The sequence below is a fragment of the Podarcis vaucheri genome, assembly GCF_965113315.1.
Source record: "Podarcis vaucheri genome assembly, chromosome: 8".
NCBI classification, from domain to species: Eukaryota; Metazoa; Chordata; class Lepidosauria; order Squamata; family Lacertidae; genus Podarcis; species Podarcis vaucheri.
The window spans coordinates 22,369,183-22,387,110 of record NC_138766.1 but is presented as its reverse complement, the minus strand read 5'-3'; the positions used below and the strand labels follow the sequence as shown (position 1 = coordinate 22,387,110).

Genomic DNA, 17,928 nt, shown 5'->3' with positions numbered 1-17,928 from the left:
CAGGTGTTTCATGGGAGGAGGAACCCAGACGCTCACTTTGAATTTAAATCTGGATGAAATTTCAGTGCTGACTTTAATGTTAATATTAACATTTAAAAACCCTTAGTGCAGGAATTAATTTGCAGATGTGTGTTTTTGCAGCACAGACTCTATCTGAGAGTATCTGGGGAATTTAAGAATGAAGTGTTTCTTAGCCTAATTCTGAATTTGTCAGGGATACAAATCATATAATCCCCGTACCTTTCCAAGCACAATTCAAAGTGTTGGTGCTGACCTTAAAAGTCCTAAAGGGCTTCAGCCCTGTACACCTGAAGGAGCATCACTCTGCCCCCGCATCCCCATCGTTCAGCCCCAGATACTGAGGTCCAGCTCAGGGGGCCTTCTGGCAGTTCCCTCACTGTGAGAAGTGAAGCTACAGGGAACCAGGCAGAGGGGCTTCTCAGTAGTGGTGCCCGCCCTGTGAAACACCCTCCTATCAGATGTCAATGAAATAAGCAACTATCTAATTTCAAAAGACATCTGAAGGCAACCCTGTATCGGTAAATTTTTAAGGTCTAATGTTTTACAATCTTTTATGTGCTGTAAGCTGCCCAGAAGGGCAGGGTATAAATAAAGTTGCTGTTGCTGCTGCTGCTGCTGCTGTTGTTGTTGTTGTTGTTGTTGTTGTTGTTTAGATAATTGCCCATGTAGTGCTACTAACACCATGCTCTTTTTAGTTCTTACTGAGCAACTATTTAGAGTCAACATTAGCATCTTACATTTGTCTTCCCCCTAGCAATGCAAGTTATGAGAGGGCCACATTGTCTCAGGCAAGAGCTGCAACACAGTCTTATCCCATGGGCTCCAGGGCTTCTGATAGTGTCTTCATGGTGTGTACAGTGCAGCAGATCCTACATCCAGAGGATAAAAGGTAAAAAAAAAAGGGTAATGGACCCCTGGACAGTTAAGTCCAGTCAAAGACATCTATGGGGTTGCGGTGCTCATCTCGCTTTCAGACCGAGGGAGCTGGCGTTTATCTACAGACAGCTTTCTGGGTCATGACTAAACTGCTTCTGGCGCAACAGAACACAGTCACAGAAACCAAAGTGCACAGAAATGCTGTTTACCTTCCCGCCACAACAGTACCTATTTATCTGCTTCCACTGGTGTGCTTTTGAACTGCTAGGTTGGCTGAAGCTGGCACAGAAGAACGGGAGCTCACCCCCATCGCAGGGATTCGAACCACCAACCTTCTAATTGGCAAGCACAAGAGGCTCAGTGGTATAGACCACAGTGCCACCCGCATCACTACCCAGAGGATAATGCAAATGGGGGCCCTCCAGGAAATGAGTTCCATGACCTATCAACAGCAAGACATAAAAACAAAGCCTCTTGAGAAGTCCTTGATAACCAGGAAGGTTCATGTGAACAAAAACCTCTAAGATTATCCTAAAGGTCAGCAATATAATTATACTTTTAGCAAGCAACAATTCTGTAAAGAGGTCTCTGCCATATTTCCAATTTTTGAATTTCATTGCCGTAGACTCCTTGAGTGATTTCTCATATATCTTGCATTGGGTTCTGCCTCTAATATATACACATGACAAAGGGGACGACAACCCATTTTTTACTTTATTTGAACGAACTTATTCCTTGTTTCTGTTTTTGGGGAATCTAAAAGTTTACAGTTAACAAATAACTCCTTTATTTATATCAATGTCTCCAAACTGTCCAACATCCAATTATTATTATTATTATTGCTAACTGTAGATCATACAATGCCATTTCTCAAGAAATTATGTCCTCCTGTTGGGGGGCTTTTTGTTTTTAATTATCTACAGATAGATGAAATTAGTGTACTTAAAACATAGCTCAATCATTGAACAATGGGGCAATTTTCTATTGTACAAGGACAGTCTTCAAGATAGAAGAGGGGAAGGAGAAAATGATACCTTCTTCAATGTGTCTTTAATAAGCGTGATTCAGGGACATGAATGAAAATAAAGACAATGATGCAAGACTCTTGGGACACCGAAGCATGCTGTTGAGAGGCACAAAGAAATTCCACAGAACTGAAGCATCACGTCCCTGACTCTTTTTAGTAATAATACTGCTCTGAAACACATTGTTGTTCAAGATGAGCTGAAACCACTCATGATTTAACTTTGTCAACATTTTCAGTAGTGCCAAAAAAATGACTCCTCCTCAAATGATGGTTTGGGAATCCTTGTAAAAACATTCATTTATTTGTTTGCACTGCCTTCACTGCACTCAGTTCCATTAACACAAATCTCATTCATTATTGGGACATTCTTGCATTTAAAGTATGATCTTGGGATGGCCAGATTGGCCTATGTGTCTTAATTGCAACAACAACAACAACAACAACAACAACAACAACAACAACAACAACAACAACAAATCATTTGTACCCTGCCCATCTGACTGGGTTGCTTCAGCCACTCTGGGCAGAAATGGTACAGAAACATCATTTATGGTATAAAAATAATAGTACAGAGCCATTGTGAATATTCACAAATGTGTTGTTTGTATGTTGTGGCTATGGCATTTGGATATCTGAGCCAATTACAAGTTCCAAGATACAATTCCAGCTCATCATGGTCTCAGCTGGGTGTTAGCCTTCCCCTCATTCACAGTGTTGTCTAATTTAGACCTGAAATTCTGCCAGAGGTGCATCCTGGATAGAAGAATCCATGGGTGATATTAGAAGGTTAGGGTTCATGGAAACTACATTTCCCACAATATCCTGCTGAGAATGATGCAACATGATGATGCCTATCAGACAATACATCCAACAGTGCAAAATTAGAGTGGGTGATGCCTTGTTAGAGATACCAAAAGTTCTACACTAGAGCAACCTTATCTAGTCTGTGAACTAGAGGGCAAGTCAGTTAGATTCAGGAATAAGCAACATGATCCTAGCTGGCTGGCACAGAACTTTTCCTACCTGTGTGGACCAGCAGTTGGTATTCAGAGGCATTCTGCAAAACACAATGATCACGAGCCATATTACAATTGCAGGAATGATGACAGCCCATGCAGATTAACACTTCAGCAACCTGCTGAGAGGATCAGCATGTGAACTGGACCACAGTGATTTTGTCTCTTCATTTTCATATGGAGAGCAGTTTGCCTGCAATTGTCTAAAGATATTATGCCAGAGAAAGCCTTTCAAAACCAGCAGTTGCTCCGATATAGCAACTTCAGCCATTTTCACATGGGATGATGAAAATGGCTCCCATCTAGAATACATGGTGACAAATCCCCCATATGAATACTTTAGCACATAGCTGTGTGGAAAAACCCTGAACCAAATGACTATGCACATTTCAAGGGTGAAGAAGGAGTGTCTTCTTTGGCAATCACTCATAGCCAAGTAAGATTACCTTCCATAAACATGGTTTTAACAATGAGTCCGTAAGTGACTGTGAAGGCGAATTCTGGATCCACACATCCTTCCACAGAGGGGACATTGGTTTCCTGGTGGGAGTTGATCACTGTGTGAATTTGCCAAGCGTGCCTTCCTCTTAGCACGTTTCTCCCTTGCATCCTCAGTTCGAGTGTCTTCAAAGTCCATGACACCTTTGGTAAAGGCTGTTCTCCAATTGGAGCACTCTCAGGAAAGTGTTTCCCAATTGTTTGTGTTTATACTACATTTTTTAATATTTGCCTTGAGAGAGTTTTTAAACCTCTTTTGTTGACCACCAGCATAGCACTTTCCATTTTTAAGTTTGAAATAGAGTAGTTGCTTTGGAAGATGATAATCAGGCATCCGCACAACATGACCAGTCCAACGGAGTTGATGTTGAAGAACACTGGTGATCTTTGCTTCTTGCAGTACAGCGGAGACACCGTTGATGGAATCTTTAGAGAAGTTGGAGATGGGGTTTATAAGTTCTCCATGTTTCACAAGCATACAGTAAGGTTGGTAGTACAATAGCTTTGTAAACAAGCATCTTGGTTTCCCTGCAAATGTCCCGGTTCTCAAACATTCTGCACCTCAATCGGAAGAAAGCCACAGTAACAGAGCTAAGGTGATGCTGAATTTCAATGTCGGCCTATGTGGAAAGATAACTGCCCAGGTAGGAGAAGTGATCGACATTTTCCAATGTTACACCATTGAGTTGGATTTGTGGCACTGCAGAGGGGTTATTTTGTACTTGTTGGCGCAGCGCCTGGGTTTTTGGATGTTGAATGATGGGTCAAGCTTTTCATAAACTTCTGCAAAGATATTTAGGGTGGTTTGGAGGCCATCCTCTGAAAGTGCACACACTACGTTGTCATCAGCATACTGAAGCTCTATGACGGAAGTTACAGTAACCTTACTCTTTGCTTTCAGCCTGTTCAGATTAAAGAGCTTTCCATCTGTTCGATATATGATTTCTACTCTGGTGGGGAGTTTCCATTCAACAAAGTGTAGGATCATGGCAATAAAAATAATGAATAGAGTTGGGGTAATAACAAAACCCTGTTTAACCCCTGATCCCACTGTGAATGGTTCACTTTGAGAGCCATTGTTATCTGCAATTGTTGCTGTCATATTATCATGAAGGAGTCGAATGATGTTCACAAATTCATCTGGGCAGCCAATTTTCAGAAGGACAGTCCACAGGGCATTACGATTTAAAGTGTCAAAAGCCTTAGTCAGGTCAATAAACTGCATATACAGGGGTTGGTTTTGCTCTCTGCATCCAACAGTACAAAATTAAAGGGGTTGATGTCTTGTTAGAGATACCAAAAGTTCTGCACTAGAGCAGCCTTATCTAGTCTGTGAACTAGAGGGCAAGTCAGTTAGATGCAGGCATATTGACTCTCCTCAGGAATAAGCAACAGGATACTGGCTTGCTGGCACAGAACTCTTCCTACTTGTGTTGACCAGCAGTTGGTATTCAGAGGCATTCTGCAAAACACAATGATCATGAGCCATACAGTGGTACCTCAGGTTAAGTACTTAATTTGTTCTGGAGGTCCGTACTTAACCTGAAACTGTTCTTAACCTGAAGCACCACTTTAGCTAATGGGGCCTCCCGCTGCTGCCACGCCACCGGAGCACGATTTCTGTTCCCATCCTGAAGCAAAGTTCTTAACCCAAGGTACTATTTCTGGGTTAGCGGAGTCTGTAACCTGAAGCGTATGTAACCCAAGGTACCACTGTATTACAATTGCAGGAATGATGACAGCCCATGCAGATTAACACTTCAGCAACCTGCTGAGAGGATCAGCGTGTGAACTGGACCACAATGATTTTGTCTCTTCATTTTCATGTGGAGAACAGTTTACCTGAAATTGTCTAAAGATATTATGTCAGAGAAAGCCTTTCAAAACCAGCAGTTGCTCTGACATAGCAACTTCAGCCATTTTCACATGGGGATGATGAAAATGGCTCCCATCTAGAATACATGGTGACAAATCCCCCATATGAATACTTTAGCACATAGCTGTGTGAATATACCCTGAACCAAATGTCTATGCAAGGGTGAGGAAGGCGTGTAGCTCCAAGGTAGATCAATTGCTTTGTGTGCAGATTCTGTCCCTGGCATTTTCAGGCTGGGATGGAAGAAACCCATGTCTGAAATCCTGGAGAGTCATTTGTCAGTCAGTACAGAGTCTACTGCAGACAGTACTTAACTAAGTGGACCAATGGTCTGACATGGTATAAGTTCTTCATAGGTTCCTGTATTCAAACATAACTGGACATAAAATATTGGTCCTTGTTAAAATGTTCCAGTCCTGCTTTCAGATATTTGGATAAGTCTAATTTTAGAAGAAAATGTTTCTATCATTTTCTAAACAATTAAAATAAAATATTCTAGCTTCTCAGTTCACATTCTGCTTAATGTCCAAATATTCTTGCTTCTCAGTTCACATTCTGCTTAATGTCCAAATATTCTTGCTTCTCAGTTCACATTCTGCTTAATGTCCAAGCCTCTTGATCTAGATCAACCTTCCAAAACCTGGTGCTCTTGAGGGATTCAACAATATCCAGCATACCTGTTCATTTGCCATGCTAGCTTGTGCTGATGGACACACTAGGAGAAGATATCTGGAGGATACCAGATTTCGAAAGATTGATCTAGATTGATATACATATATATATATATATCTGCCTTTACTTACCCCCAACCTAGAAAAGAAAGATTTTCTTTCCACCTTTTGCACAAAAATCACAGATCCTGATCCAGAAGAAAATGTCTGTCTGTCTGTCTCTCTAAATATAGATCTAGTGGGACAGGGGACAATTTCAGTTCAGTTCCCATTTAAAAGTGATCTTACCTAACTTGCGCTTTCCAAAGCAATATGCAAACTTCAACACAGATATCCTTCAAAATTCACACATCTCCAGATGTTGCAATGCAGTTCTCCAGTCATTTTGTGTACAAAAGTGCATATACTAGGGTAAAGTGAGCATATAAATGCATATATTGATGGGTGAAAAAAGCATATAAAATGCTTTATATGAGAAAAGTTGTTTTGCAAAAAATAATTTATTCGGAGAAATCCACACCAGATTTCTGATGAATTTTCATGAGGACTGAAATAAAATGTAATTACAAGCCAATGTGGAACTGTGGAGAAATGAATTTAAGATTTTCTTAAAGATGAGAAATGAAAATTTGACATTAGCATCCCCATATATAGGTCTCTTAAAAGGGCTTTTAGGCTGGAAAATTGGGCAGAAGAAAAATAGAAAAGATACTGAATACACACACACACACACACACACACACACACGCATGCATGCAACTCCACATTTTAAGTGCACCAGAGTTTATTCACCTTAGGATAAACTCACTAGCAGAAAATCTGAAAAACCATTTGCTACTAAAAAAAAAAAAATCCCCCTCCCATCTGTTTATTTACTCTACATTTCAAATTAAGCAGAAAGCAAATTAATTTTTAATATGAAATTAATACAGAGTTTATAATAGGGCACTCCATCACTTTAAAATTATCAAAATGATTTCTTGTTACTATTGCACTCTTGAGAACTAGTGCATGTGGATCTTTTTTCCTCGTAAAAATTAAATTAAGAATGTGTAATGAGAATCAGACATCATAATTTGTGCAAAACCTAAAGCCAGCAGGGAAATACTGCCTCCTTAAATGTTGACTATTGTTTCATTATGGCCAAATGAACTGACAAGTTTTCAGCTACAAATGACATGTTTTAAAGTAGTTAAATGTATTTCCTATTGTACTGTGCTTATGGGAGTGAAGTCCTACACAGCCACTGAACATTTGTGGGGGAGGTTAAACCATGTGGGCTATTTTTTGAGTACTCATCCTGACAACATTGCAACAACCCTATGTTGCCCCATACTTTTCAGTGCATTTTCATGTCACTTTCCTTATCACAAAAAGTCCTATGGGGATGGGCTCCAAATTTTAATTGAACAACCAAGATTTGCTGGTCTGTGATTGAATCCAATCTGAAAATTGTGTCAGGGTGGAAGCATCCAAAGACGGCAGAATCAGTCACATCTGATGGCAAGGAACACAGTTGCCTTGCTGATGTGGAACTGTTTCCAGCTGTGGCAAAGCCTGGCAAGGTTAGAAATGGACTCCAGTCCCTCAAGCTTTTAGGAGACAAGTAACATGGACATGGTTAGAAGCACAATAGGGCCAGGAAGCATTGAGCCATGGATGGTCCCCTGCAGCTTTGCTTTCTCTGGACATGTGTCTCTGTACACATCTGCAAAATAATTCTCCATGTTCAGGGGATACATCCTTCCAGAATGATAATGGATAACTGGGGGGAGGGATATACTTCTCACTGTGACTCTGGCTCCATTCTGCCCAATGAAAGGCTGCTGACACAGAAAAGCTGGCTCAGAACTTAGTATGTTTGTCAACATACATGGAAGAACAACGTAACTTGGGTTGAAGAATAGGTAATGGAATGTCTTTCTAAACTACTCAGCTGTCAGGGACTGACTGGATGAGGAAGAGCGTTGGGAACTGCCCACCCAAGAGCCCCCCAGGGGAGGGCACAGAAGACGATGACTTAGATCCCGGGTCCTCGTGGTGGGACACGGAAGAGCAGTCTGCAGAAGGGATGAGCTGGGAGGTTCTAGAAGCAGGGGGTTTGAGCGATCAAGGTGGGTCAGGAGAAAGAGGGTCTTCCAGGACAGGCTTAGAGGCTGAGAGTCACAGTGTGAGAGCAAACTCAGACAGAGGTTGCCCTTGCTACCCAGCAGTAGGCCAGACACAGTCCTGCTGGCTCTCCCCCCCACCCCTCTGACACCCCATTCGAGAAGAGTCCTGCACATTGCTGAGGTGATGCACACCCTCTAGATGTAGCCTTTATCTGCTTTGGAGGGATCCAGAGTCAGAGGCTAGAGGGGAAAGGGCAGAGCTAGTGGTCAGTTTCAGCAATGCCTTAGCAGGAGTAAGACAAACCAGAGGACTCTGCTGTGTTGTTATTTTCTGTTAATAAAGCAAATGGCATTTTGTGCCTTCCATGTGTGTGCCTGCCCTGTGGTTGACCTGGTTCATTGACAGCTCCTTGACATCAGCCAAGCAACCGAGTCACTGACTGAGCCACTCAGTGGTAGGCCTGGGATAGGACTGTTTTCCAGACTATAGCTCTTCTCTTTTGTTATATAAGAGTATCAACGTACCCTCTACCGAGTTGTATGGAACAAAGTGAAAACAATGCAATCGGGGGAAACCTGATGCTAATGGAAGAGGGGCAAATTGCTTCTCCTCCCAGACCTTGAGACTCAGTTTTAGAATTCTACTACTGTCTATATTATGGGACGCGGGTGGCGCTGTGGGTAAAATCTCAGCACCTAGGACTTGCCAATCGCATGGTCGGCGGTTCGAGTCCCCGCGGCGGGGTGCGCTCCCGTCGTTCGGTCCCAGCGCCTGCCAACCTAGGAGTTCGAAAACACCCCCGGGTGTAAGTAGATAAATAGGGACCGCTTACCAGCGGGAAGGTAAACGGTGTTCCGTGTGCTGCGCTGGCGCACCAGATGCAGCTTGTCACGCTGGCCACGTGACCCAGAAGTGTCTGCAGACACCGCTGGCTCCCGGCCTATAGAGTGAGATGAGCGCACAACCCTAGAGTATGGCAAGACTGGCCCGTACGGGCAGGGGTACCTTTACCTTTACTGTCTGTATTATTCATGAATTCTGAGAGCATCTCAATTTGCTCTATTCATAGAGGCAAATGGCAGGTCTGTTTTGTCTCTTACAAAATCAGATGAAAACCATCCCTGAGGCCTGTCCTTGTAATTTGAAGAATACAGAAGGCAGCATCCATTTGAAAGTGTTCATGCAAGCTGAGCATATTTATAATTTCCTCTATTATTTAAACATTTCGTTTGGATAATGTGTTAGCTAGTCTTACATCAGAGGCTTTAGATATTCATCATTCATTTTGACATGTTACCTGGTAGAAATAAAAGGGCAATGAAGCTAATTTAGCAACACTTAACTGATCTGGCCGTTCTAAAATCCCACAAATTGGAATGGTTTAAAATAATAATTTAGGGACCTGGTTTTACAGTGTGAGAGGAGAGACAGAAATTAGCATTCCTTATGACAATATAGCAGTGGTGGCACAAACCTATGGCATACATGCCAGAGTCCTCTCTGTGGGTACACGCGCCATCGCCTCAAGACAGAGCCAGCGGAAGGCGAGGGTGGCACATCGAGTCCTCAGCTCAACTTGGGCATCCGAGCAGCCTTCTTCCTCCTGCTGCTGCTGCAAGGTTGAAGCTTTACACACCCTCCAGCCGAGGCCAATAGGAGGCGCTAGGCAGGAGCCAGCAGAGGAGGATGGCAACACTGGTGAGCTTCAAGAAGTCACTTTGTTCCAGTGCTGGGTAGCCAGGTAGGGCTGCCTCTGCCCCGTCCTTGTCACCCCTCACCCAGCACCGGGGCTCTGGGCCCCACCGGACTCACCACACCATGACCACCTCCCACTTGCTGGTATACTTCTTGTGGCTCAACCACAGCCAGGCGCAGCGATTGAGGGCGCACCTGGGGCCATGCCCGACACCCTGCATACGAGCCGGTCAGGGATGTACGAGGGAGCGGGTAAATCACTGTTGGAACTTATTTTCTCTAATAGCTCCAGCTGCTGCAGAAACAAGTTTTTTATCCTAACAGAGAAGATGAGTATCTCATAGAGAAGACAAACCCAGTCTTGTGGTGGTGATGTCAAAACATATTAACTACACTTACCTTCATGAAGGCAAACAACGGTGCTGAGAATGGGTAATTGTTGGCAAAAAGATCTATATGCATCTTCTCTTTCAATGCAAAAACTGAGAGAGCTTGCCTGGACTTCACACAAATTCCCCAGATACAATGCAATATGGTAACCAGGTACTTCTTTCTTAAGGGTTAAATAGGAGTCAGAGTAGTGACAACTACTGAAGAGTCTGCACCAATTCAGGTTAAATTGCCTTGTTGGCCCTTTGCAATAAATAAGTGGGTTTTGGGTTGCAGTTTGGGCACTTGGTCTCTGAAAGGTTCGCCATCACTACAATATAGCATTCAACAAAAGCCAGTGGAGTGCATTGCCAATCACCATCCAACCCCTTGAGACCATAAAGACAGGTATGCAAAATGGTATGTCTAATCATCAGCATTTGATTTCTGCAGGATACACCCATCAAATATTTCAGATGCTCCCCAGTCCCTGCCTAGGTGTGGGAATGTAGCAGATTGTCGGACCAACAGGGGTTGTGCATTTTAAGCAAGTGAAGTGTTTTTTGTTTTAATTAATTGAAAATAAAAATGGGAAAATGCATCAGTTTGTCAATTTCTACTTTTGGAACAGAGAAGACACCAAAGGATGCTGCAATATGGATGCATCTCCCCTCTAGTTTTTTTAAAAATTTAAAAAACAGAATTCCATCAAATTTTAGTACAGTATACTAGAGGTGAAACCATAACTGTCAAGAGTCCCTTATTTGAAGGGACAGTCCCTTATTCCACTGCCATGTCCCGCTGCTGTCACTTATTGATGGATGTCCCTTAAATGATGTCCCTTAAATTTCAAAGGAAGCAGCTCCTCTCCCTCCCTCCCTGCCGGCCAGGGAGGAGGGAGGCTCCAACTGTGTTGCTCACCCAATAAGAAGTCTAAGAACGACTGGGGGGGTGGAGCTTGCATGCCTTGTGTGTGGCTAGTTAATGCAAGCTGAGAGGGTTTTTGAATGCTGGACGCCATTTTGTTGCACATGCTGCTGCAAACTTTGCAGTGCAAAGCCAGGCCGGGGAGCCATCTTAAGTTGAGGCTGCATAGGCCTTGTGGTGCATGTGATTCAGATTCTATTCAGTTGAACCTCTGGTTACAAAGTTGGTTGGACAGCGTTCTCGAAGCTACCAGCATGAGTTTGACCAGGAGGACAGGAAGACTGGAGTGCCTGGAACAGGTGAGGCTGCAGGTCCCTTATTTTGGCGGCTGCTCCCTTATTTTCAAGGCTGCTGGTCCCTTATTTTCAAATCTGTAAGTTGACAGCTATGCCTGTAGCAACATGACATAGGCAATTCAAGAATCTTACTTCCAGTTCCCCCAGATGTTTGCTTTGGTTCATAAACTCCAGTTTGTACAGATTCCCCATTACCACGGTACCCTGTAAACATAACCTTTATAAAGACCAAATGGGTACTAAATTGTAAGCACTGATTTCTTGTCAAAGGCTGAATTGATTTAAAGATACTTGTACTGGCTTATAAAGAATGGAATGATTGTGCCCTGGCACACTGAACTATTGATTATGATACTCTTTACTTACCTGTGGAGTCAGGCAGCAAGGCTGTGGCTCTTGCTGGGCGATCAAGGCAGCCGTTTACAGCCCATGCTAAATAGTCATATTCTCCTTCTTGATTTCAGTCACTAATTGGTATCTTAATTAGGTCTGAATGTATTGCAAGAAGCTGTTCCAGCAGCTCAATGGGTGGTTAGGGCAAGAGAATTTGAGAGCGGCAAAAAGAGTTTGCAAGAGGTTGCACTTTCCCGATGCTCAAATGTCAAAGCGTTTCTTGGTGCCACATGAAAGTGGCCCAGTGGAAATGGAGTGCTTTGATTTGTCATTGAAGACATTTAATTAGAAGTGCTGTAATCCAGATTGGGGGTGAAGTTACTTAAACATTGTTCCACAATAAATGGCACAACCCTTAAAGGGATGGCCATCCTGACTCGGCCCCAGACACACTGACCAGATGTTTGGAAGCTGTGGCTGGATGGTTACGTGGGAGCCGGTTGAAGCTAAATCCTTCGAAGACAGAGGTCCTGTGGCTGGGACGGGGCGATATGGGATTGGGGGGGCAACTCCCATCTCTTGCGGGGGCGCAATTAGTGCCAGCACCGTCCGTTAAGAGTTTGGGTGTAATCTTCGACACCTCCCTTTCCATGGAGGCGCAGATTGCAGCTATAACAAAGGCGACATTTTTCCATCTCCGCCAAGCTAAGCAGTTGGCTCCTTACCTCTCTCGCCCTGACCTAGCCACTGTGATCCACGCGACGGTCACCTCCAGACTGGATTATTGTAACTCGCTCTACGTGGGGCTGCCCTTGAGACTGACCCAGAAACTCCAGCGGGTGCAGAATGCTGCAGTGAGACTCCTTACGAGGTCTTCGCTGCAAGATCACATTCACCCGGTGCTATACCAGCTGCACTGGCTCCCGGTGGAGTACAGGATCAGGTTTAAGGTGCTGGTTTTAACCTTTAAAGCCCTATATGGCCTAGGACCCTCGTACCTACGGGACCGCCTCTCCTGGTATGCCCCACAGAGAAACCTACGGTCTTCAAATAAAAACATCTTGAAGGTCCCAGGCCACAGAGAAGTTAGGCTGGCCTCAACTAGAGCCAGGGCTTTTTCGGCTGTGGCTCCGATCTGGTGGAACACTCTGTCACAAGAGACCAGGGCCCTGCGGGACTTGACATCCTTCCGCAGGGCCTGCAAGACAGAGCTGTTCCACCAGGCCTTTGGCCAGGGCACAGCCTGACTCCCTCCCTCGGCAATCTTCGCAGAGCTCTGGCCCAATGGTTGCTAGTGGCTTGAATTAATTAATTTTTATAATGAATGATTTTAGAATGTTGTTTATGTTGTACTTTTGTACTGTTTTATTGTTGTTAGCCGCCCTGAGCCCGGCTTCGGCTGGGGAGGGCGGGATATAAATAAAATTTATTATTATTAGTATTATGCTTTAAGCTCTGCAGCAGGGGTCAGCAAACTTTTTCAGCAAGTGGCCTGTCCACTGTCCCTCAGACCTTGAGGGGGGCAAGCTGTTTTTTTTTTGGGGGGTGAACAAATTCCTATGCCCCACAAATAACCCAGAGATGCATTTTAAATAAAAGGACACATTCTACTCATGTAAAAACACGCTGATTCCCGTCCGTGGGCCGGATTTAGAAGGTGATTGGGCTGGATCCAGTCCCTGGGCCTTAGTCTGTCTACCCATGCTCTAGAGGCCACTTTCAGTTCACAACCTGAAAATAAATGGGTGGGCTTTGTGTGTAGTTAGGATGGGTTTCTTTCCATATTCAGCCCTGTCTTTGGAATAGGAAATGCTCCTGGTATTGGTGAGTTCACTGTAGTGATAGCCATCTCTATGTATTTGTGCACCATGTTGAAGGGCCCTTAGTTTGTCAAGAACCTGACTCTAGGTGAGGGACCCAGCTTACGTATCTCTAAAGTGGATATACTAGCTTGAATGACATGCGTATGCCTTCAACCAGTCAGTTTTATTGTGTTCTTCCTCTTCCCACCATCCAAACCCACCATGGGCATCTCGTTTATTTGTGCTATGGGCTGCATTTAATAGACCTTAGTGCTTTTCAAGCTTATTACTGTTTATGATTTCTTGTCCTTTTATCTTTCAAAATGCCTCGCAGACTTGCTTATTTCTCTTCTCTCGCTTATTTCTCCCTCTGCACGTTCGTTCCTGCCATCAAAAAAAGCTGATGGCTGCATTTTCCTGATCCAGATATATGGCTGCACAGGAAACTTGCAGCTGTCGTGACAAAGTTCTGTGAAGCTTGCACTGATATTGCTCCTTTTATGACTCAAGGCATCAGAGCCTGTCTCCAAGGCAAACAGCCTGCTGCTGCAAAGTGGAATGGGCATCCCAGATCCTGACATTCTGATGCTACACTTTGTCGCTCAGAAGATGTGTTCATTATCAGCGTCAGACTTCCTGGGACTTTTCAAGCAAAGGATATTGCCACTATAGTGTTGTTGAGGAGCTCCTACTCATTTCAGTAGGACTTCAGCAGTAGAACTTTGAACTGGATTAGCAGTATTCATACACACACACACACACACACACACACACACAATTTCCAAAAACCATATAACATACTTTCTTATCTTATGCAATGTTTTGGATTTCCATCAACCACATCTGAAATTTTTCAGTCTTTATCACTTAATCTACACTTCTTAATTTTTCTATTACTTTTAATTGTCCTTAACTAATAACTCTCTTCATAATCTTCTCTGCAGTATTTCGCATAGTCCTCCTTACAAAACTTCTTGCAGTCCTACTAGCGTAATCTGTTGATTACAATTCCTTTTCAAATATTCAATTCCTATTCAAATATTTGCTCCAGTCCTCTGAGAATCTCTGGTCCCACAGGCTTCAGATCCTACCTGTCATCTTATCTAATTCTGCATAGTCCATTAATTTTGTCTGTCATTCTTCTTTTGTCAGTAGTTCTTCTTGTTTCCATTTCTGTGACAATAATATTCTTGCTGCCGTTGTTGCATATAAAAACAATTTACTATCCTGTCTGTTAATATCCTCCCCTACAATGCCAAGTAAAAATGCTTCTGGTGTTTTTTTTAAATAAATGTATACTTCAACATTTTATTCATCTCATTATATATCATTTCCTAGAAGCTTTCCCCTTTCTTACATTCCCACCACATGTGATAAAAAGATCCTTCTTTTTTTTTTACGTTTCCAACATTTATTACTTTGGATTAGCAGTATTCAGACATTTGGCTGAATGTGTAGGTACAGAACTGTGTAGAATATATGGGGTTGTGCATGCAAGCCTCTCCTGACTTAAATATGCCAGACCCTGAATTCAGTATGTGAGTCCCTTCTCCGGGTGCCTCTTCTAAGAGTTGTTCAAAGAAGGTCTTCACACTTGCAGACCCTCCAAGTGTCCCTATTTTCCAGGGACAGTCCCGGATTTACAGAAGCCATCTTAGTTTCTGATTTGATCCTGAAATGTCCCGCTTTTCCTTAGGACATCCCTATTTTCATCATAGAAATGTTGGAGGGTGTGGAGTTATCCAACCCCAGAGTCATCTGAAGGCAACCCTGTACAGTGGTACCTCCAGTTACGAACTTAATTTGTTCCAGAGGTCCGTTCTTAACCCAGAAGAGTTCTTAACCTGAGGTGTGCTTTCATTAATGGCGCCTTCCACTGCCACTGACACACGACTTCCGCTCACATCCTGGGCAAAGTTCGCAACCAGGAGCACCTACTTCCGGGTTAGCAGAGCTCATAACCTGAAACATTCATAAGGAGGACAGTACATAACATGAGGTTCCACTGTATAGGGACATTTTTGAATGTTTATTATTTTATTATGTTTTTATTTATGTTGGGAGCCTCCCAGAGTGGCTGGGGCAACCCAGTCAGATGGGTGGGATATAAATCATATTATTATTATTATTGAATAGGAGAACCCTACTTTCATTGGAGAAATGTTGAAGGGTAAGCAGTTGTAGCCCCTAGTCTATAAAATGCTCTTCCAAGCAAGACCCACCAAGCACTGGCATTAACATGTTCTCCCACGAAAGAATGTGATTATCATACTTCTTGATGTGTTGCATGTTTTGGGTTGTGGGAGTACTGTTGTTTTATTGCGAAACCTCATGGTTGTTTTTTGATTGCGCATGTAAGTCACATAGAGACATTTTGTATTAAGTGATGAATTCATTGAAAAGAACAGCACCAGCAACCTCCCAGTGGTGCCATCTCCTTCACCCCTCACTGTCATTCTGAGTGCATGAATATCAAAAGTGGATGAGTGAGCAACACCTGTATGATGTGGGATCAGGGCCAGGGAATGTGTCCCAAGGACATAGTTTGCACCCTCACTACATGCAGCAGAATGCCTTAATGGAGCTCTTCTGGAGAGATTTTGTTGAAGCGAAATATTTTTCCCCTCTCTCTCACCATTACAGCCTATCATAATGAAGTACTACTGACTTAAGATATACAACTAATAGCAAAATAATGCAGTCCCAAAAAGCATGTGGTTGGCTGAAGTGATGTTAGTAAGATGGTCTAGGTAATTTTTTATACACAAAGAAAGTTAGATCACTCAAAAATAAAGGAATAGTTTAGGGCTGCAAGTTTTAATTGGTGAATGTATCCACTATAGTTGTAGGTGATTAATTGATCACAAGCAATATTAATCAGTAGGCATTTTAATTAGTGGAGCTGAGAAACATGCCCAAATAAAAATAACCTCAACATAAGTATGTCATTTAAGAGACATTTATGTAGAAGCCGTTGCATTTCTGGGATGTTTTCATTAGAACAACTGGGGGGAAAGGGGGGGGATTATGCTGCTATGTTTGAACAATCATTTTGTTATATTAATTACATTGTCTTTTCCTTTAGTATATTAAAGAGCTGGAACTTACCAAGTGGATTTGCTTGGATTGTAAGTGCCTGTGTTTTCTAAATAAATATCATGAATGGTGTCTGGCTGCTACAGATGCTCTAGAAAGGAGAAATAATATGTAATTAATTCATCCATTCATTGGTTACATGGCAGATGATTAATCAACTAACAAATCTTTAATCAATGGACAACCCTGGTGTTATTATTATTATTATTTAATCCAGAATTCACTCTTAATTAAGGAATTCGATCTGACAGGAAATTGTTTGTCAAATAAGTCACCTTGTTAGAATGAGAGAGGTGACCTTATTAAGCATGTTCATTTTTGAAAATTGGCCTCTTCTCCTGTGCCTTGAACAGCAACTTGATTTGTAGACATCAGAGGTGATAATGCCTATCTCCATATCTTTAAATCCTTCTCCTGCTGGTTTCAGCTGTTAAAGGCACAGGAGTAAGAAGGCCACAGTGGTGTTTTCCTAATATATTAGCAATTTGAGACAAGGTTAGCTTACACTATCTTAGCTGTAGAAATGTCATCTGCTCAAAATTAATGCTAGGAATATGAAACTATTCAGAAATGAAACAGATAGCACTGGTGAGAGGAAGAAAGAAGGGGGCTTGGAAAAGAAGTATAGAATTGACGTGCATTATAAGAGCTGGCGGGAGTTCAGAGATCGGCAAGGAGACAGAGTTTGGGGGGAGCGAACAGAGAGGAAGAGGTTATAGCTAAATGGAAATATATGAGAGTTGCAGAGCTAGAATGATGAAAGACTATAAAGATGCATGAGGTTATTCATTGCATTTTTGGCGGACAGGTAAATGTCACATACCTGGAGCAAGGTGACGAGTGGAACCTTCTTAAACATAATGTTGAAAATGTGGCCAGCCGGATGTTATAATAATGAAAAGGGGTCATCAAGATGAGAGTGGGTGTTTCATAAGGTCATGGGTGTCACAGACATCAAGTCCACTTGTCTGAAGAAGAGGACCTTAGATATGGAAACTAAGAGCCCATTTGCAAGGGCTGTAAATACATCATCTCTTGAAATACTTTGGCATAATGTGAGTTTTGGCCACAACGAATTCTTATAGTACAGTGGTCACTTGGGTTGCAAACGTGATCCGTGCAGGAAGCACGTTCACAACCCGCAGTGTCCGCAACCCGCAGCGCCGCGTCTGCGCACACGTGGGTCGTGCTTCTGTGCATGCACAAAGCACGATTTAGCACTTCTGCGCATGCGCAAGCGCTGAAACCCAGAATTAACCCGTTCCAGTACTTCCGGGTTCAGTGCAGTGCACAACCCAACATTGTGCAACCCA

The 17,928-nt window shown here is 42.9% G+C and overlaps 1 protein-coding gene across 1 annotated transcript in view; it reads left to right on the top strand.

The window, feature by feature from the left end:
• The window catches only part of LOC309539795 (uncharacterized protein), a gene marked incomplete at its 3' end in the record, with an annotated part of 41,505 nt that extends 23,998 nt beyond the window's left edge, over positions 1–17,507 (top strand). Inside the window, exons 3-5 of the mRNA XM_082236129.1 lie at positions 776–910; positions 16,605–16,647; positions 17,424–17,507. Coding sequence (XP_082092255.1) covers positions 776–910; positions 16,605–16,647; positions 17,424–17,507 — 262 coding nt within the window. The remainder of the gene's footprint in view (positions 1–775; positions 911–16,604; positions 16,648–17,423) is intronic.
• Positions 17,508–17,928: the final 421 nt, after the last annotated feature.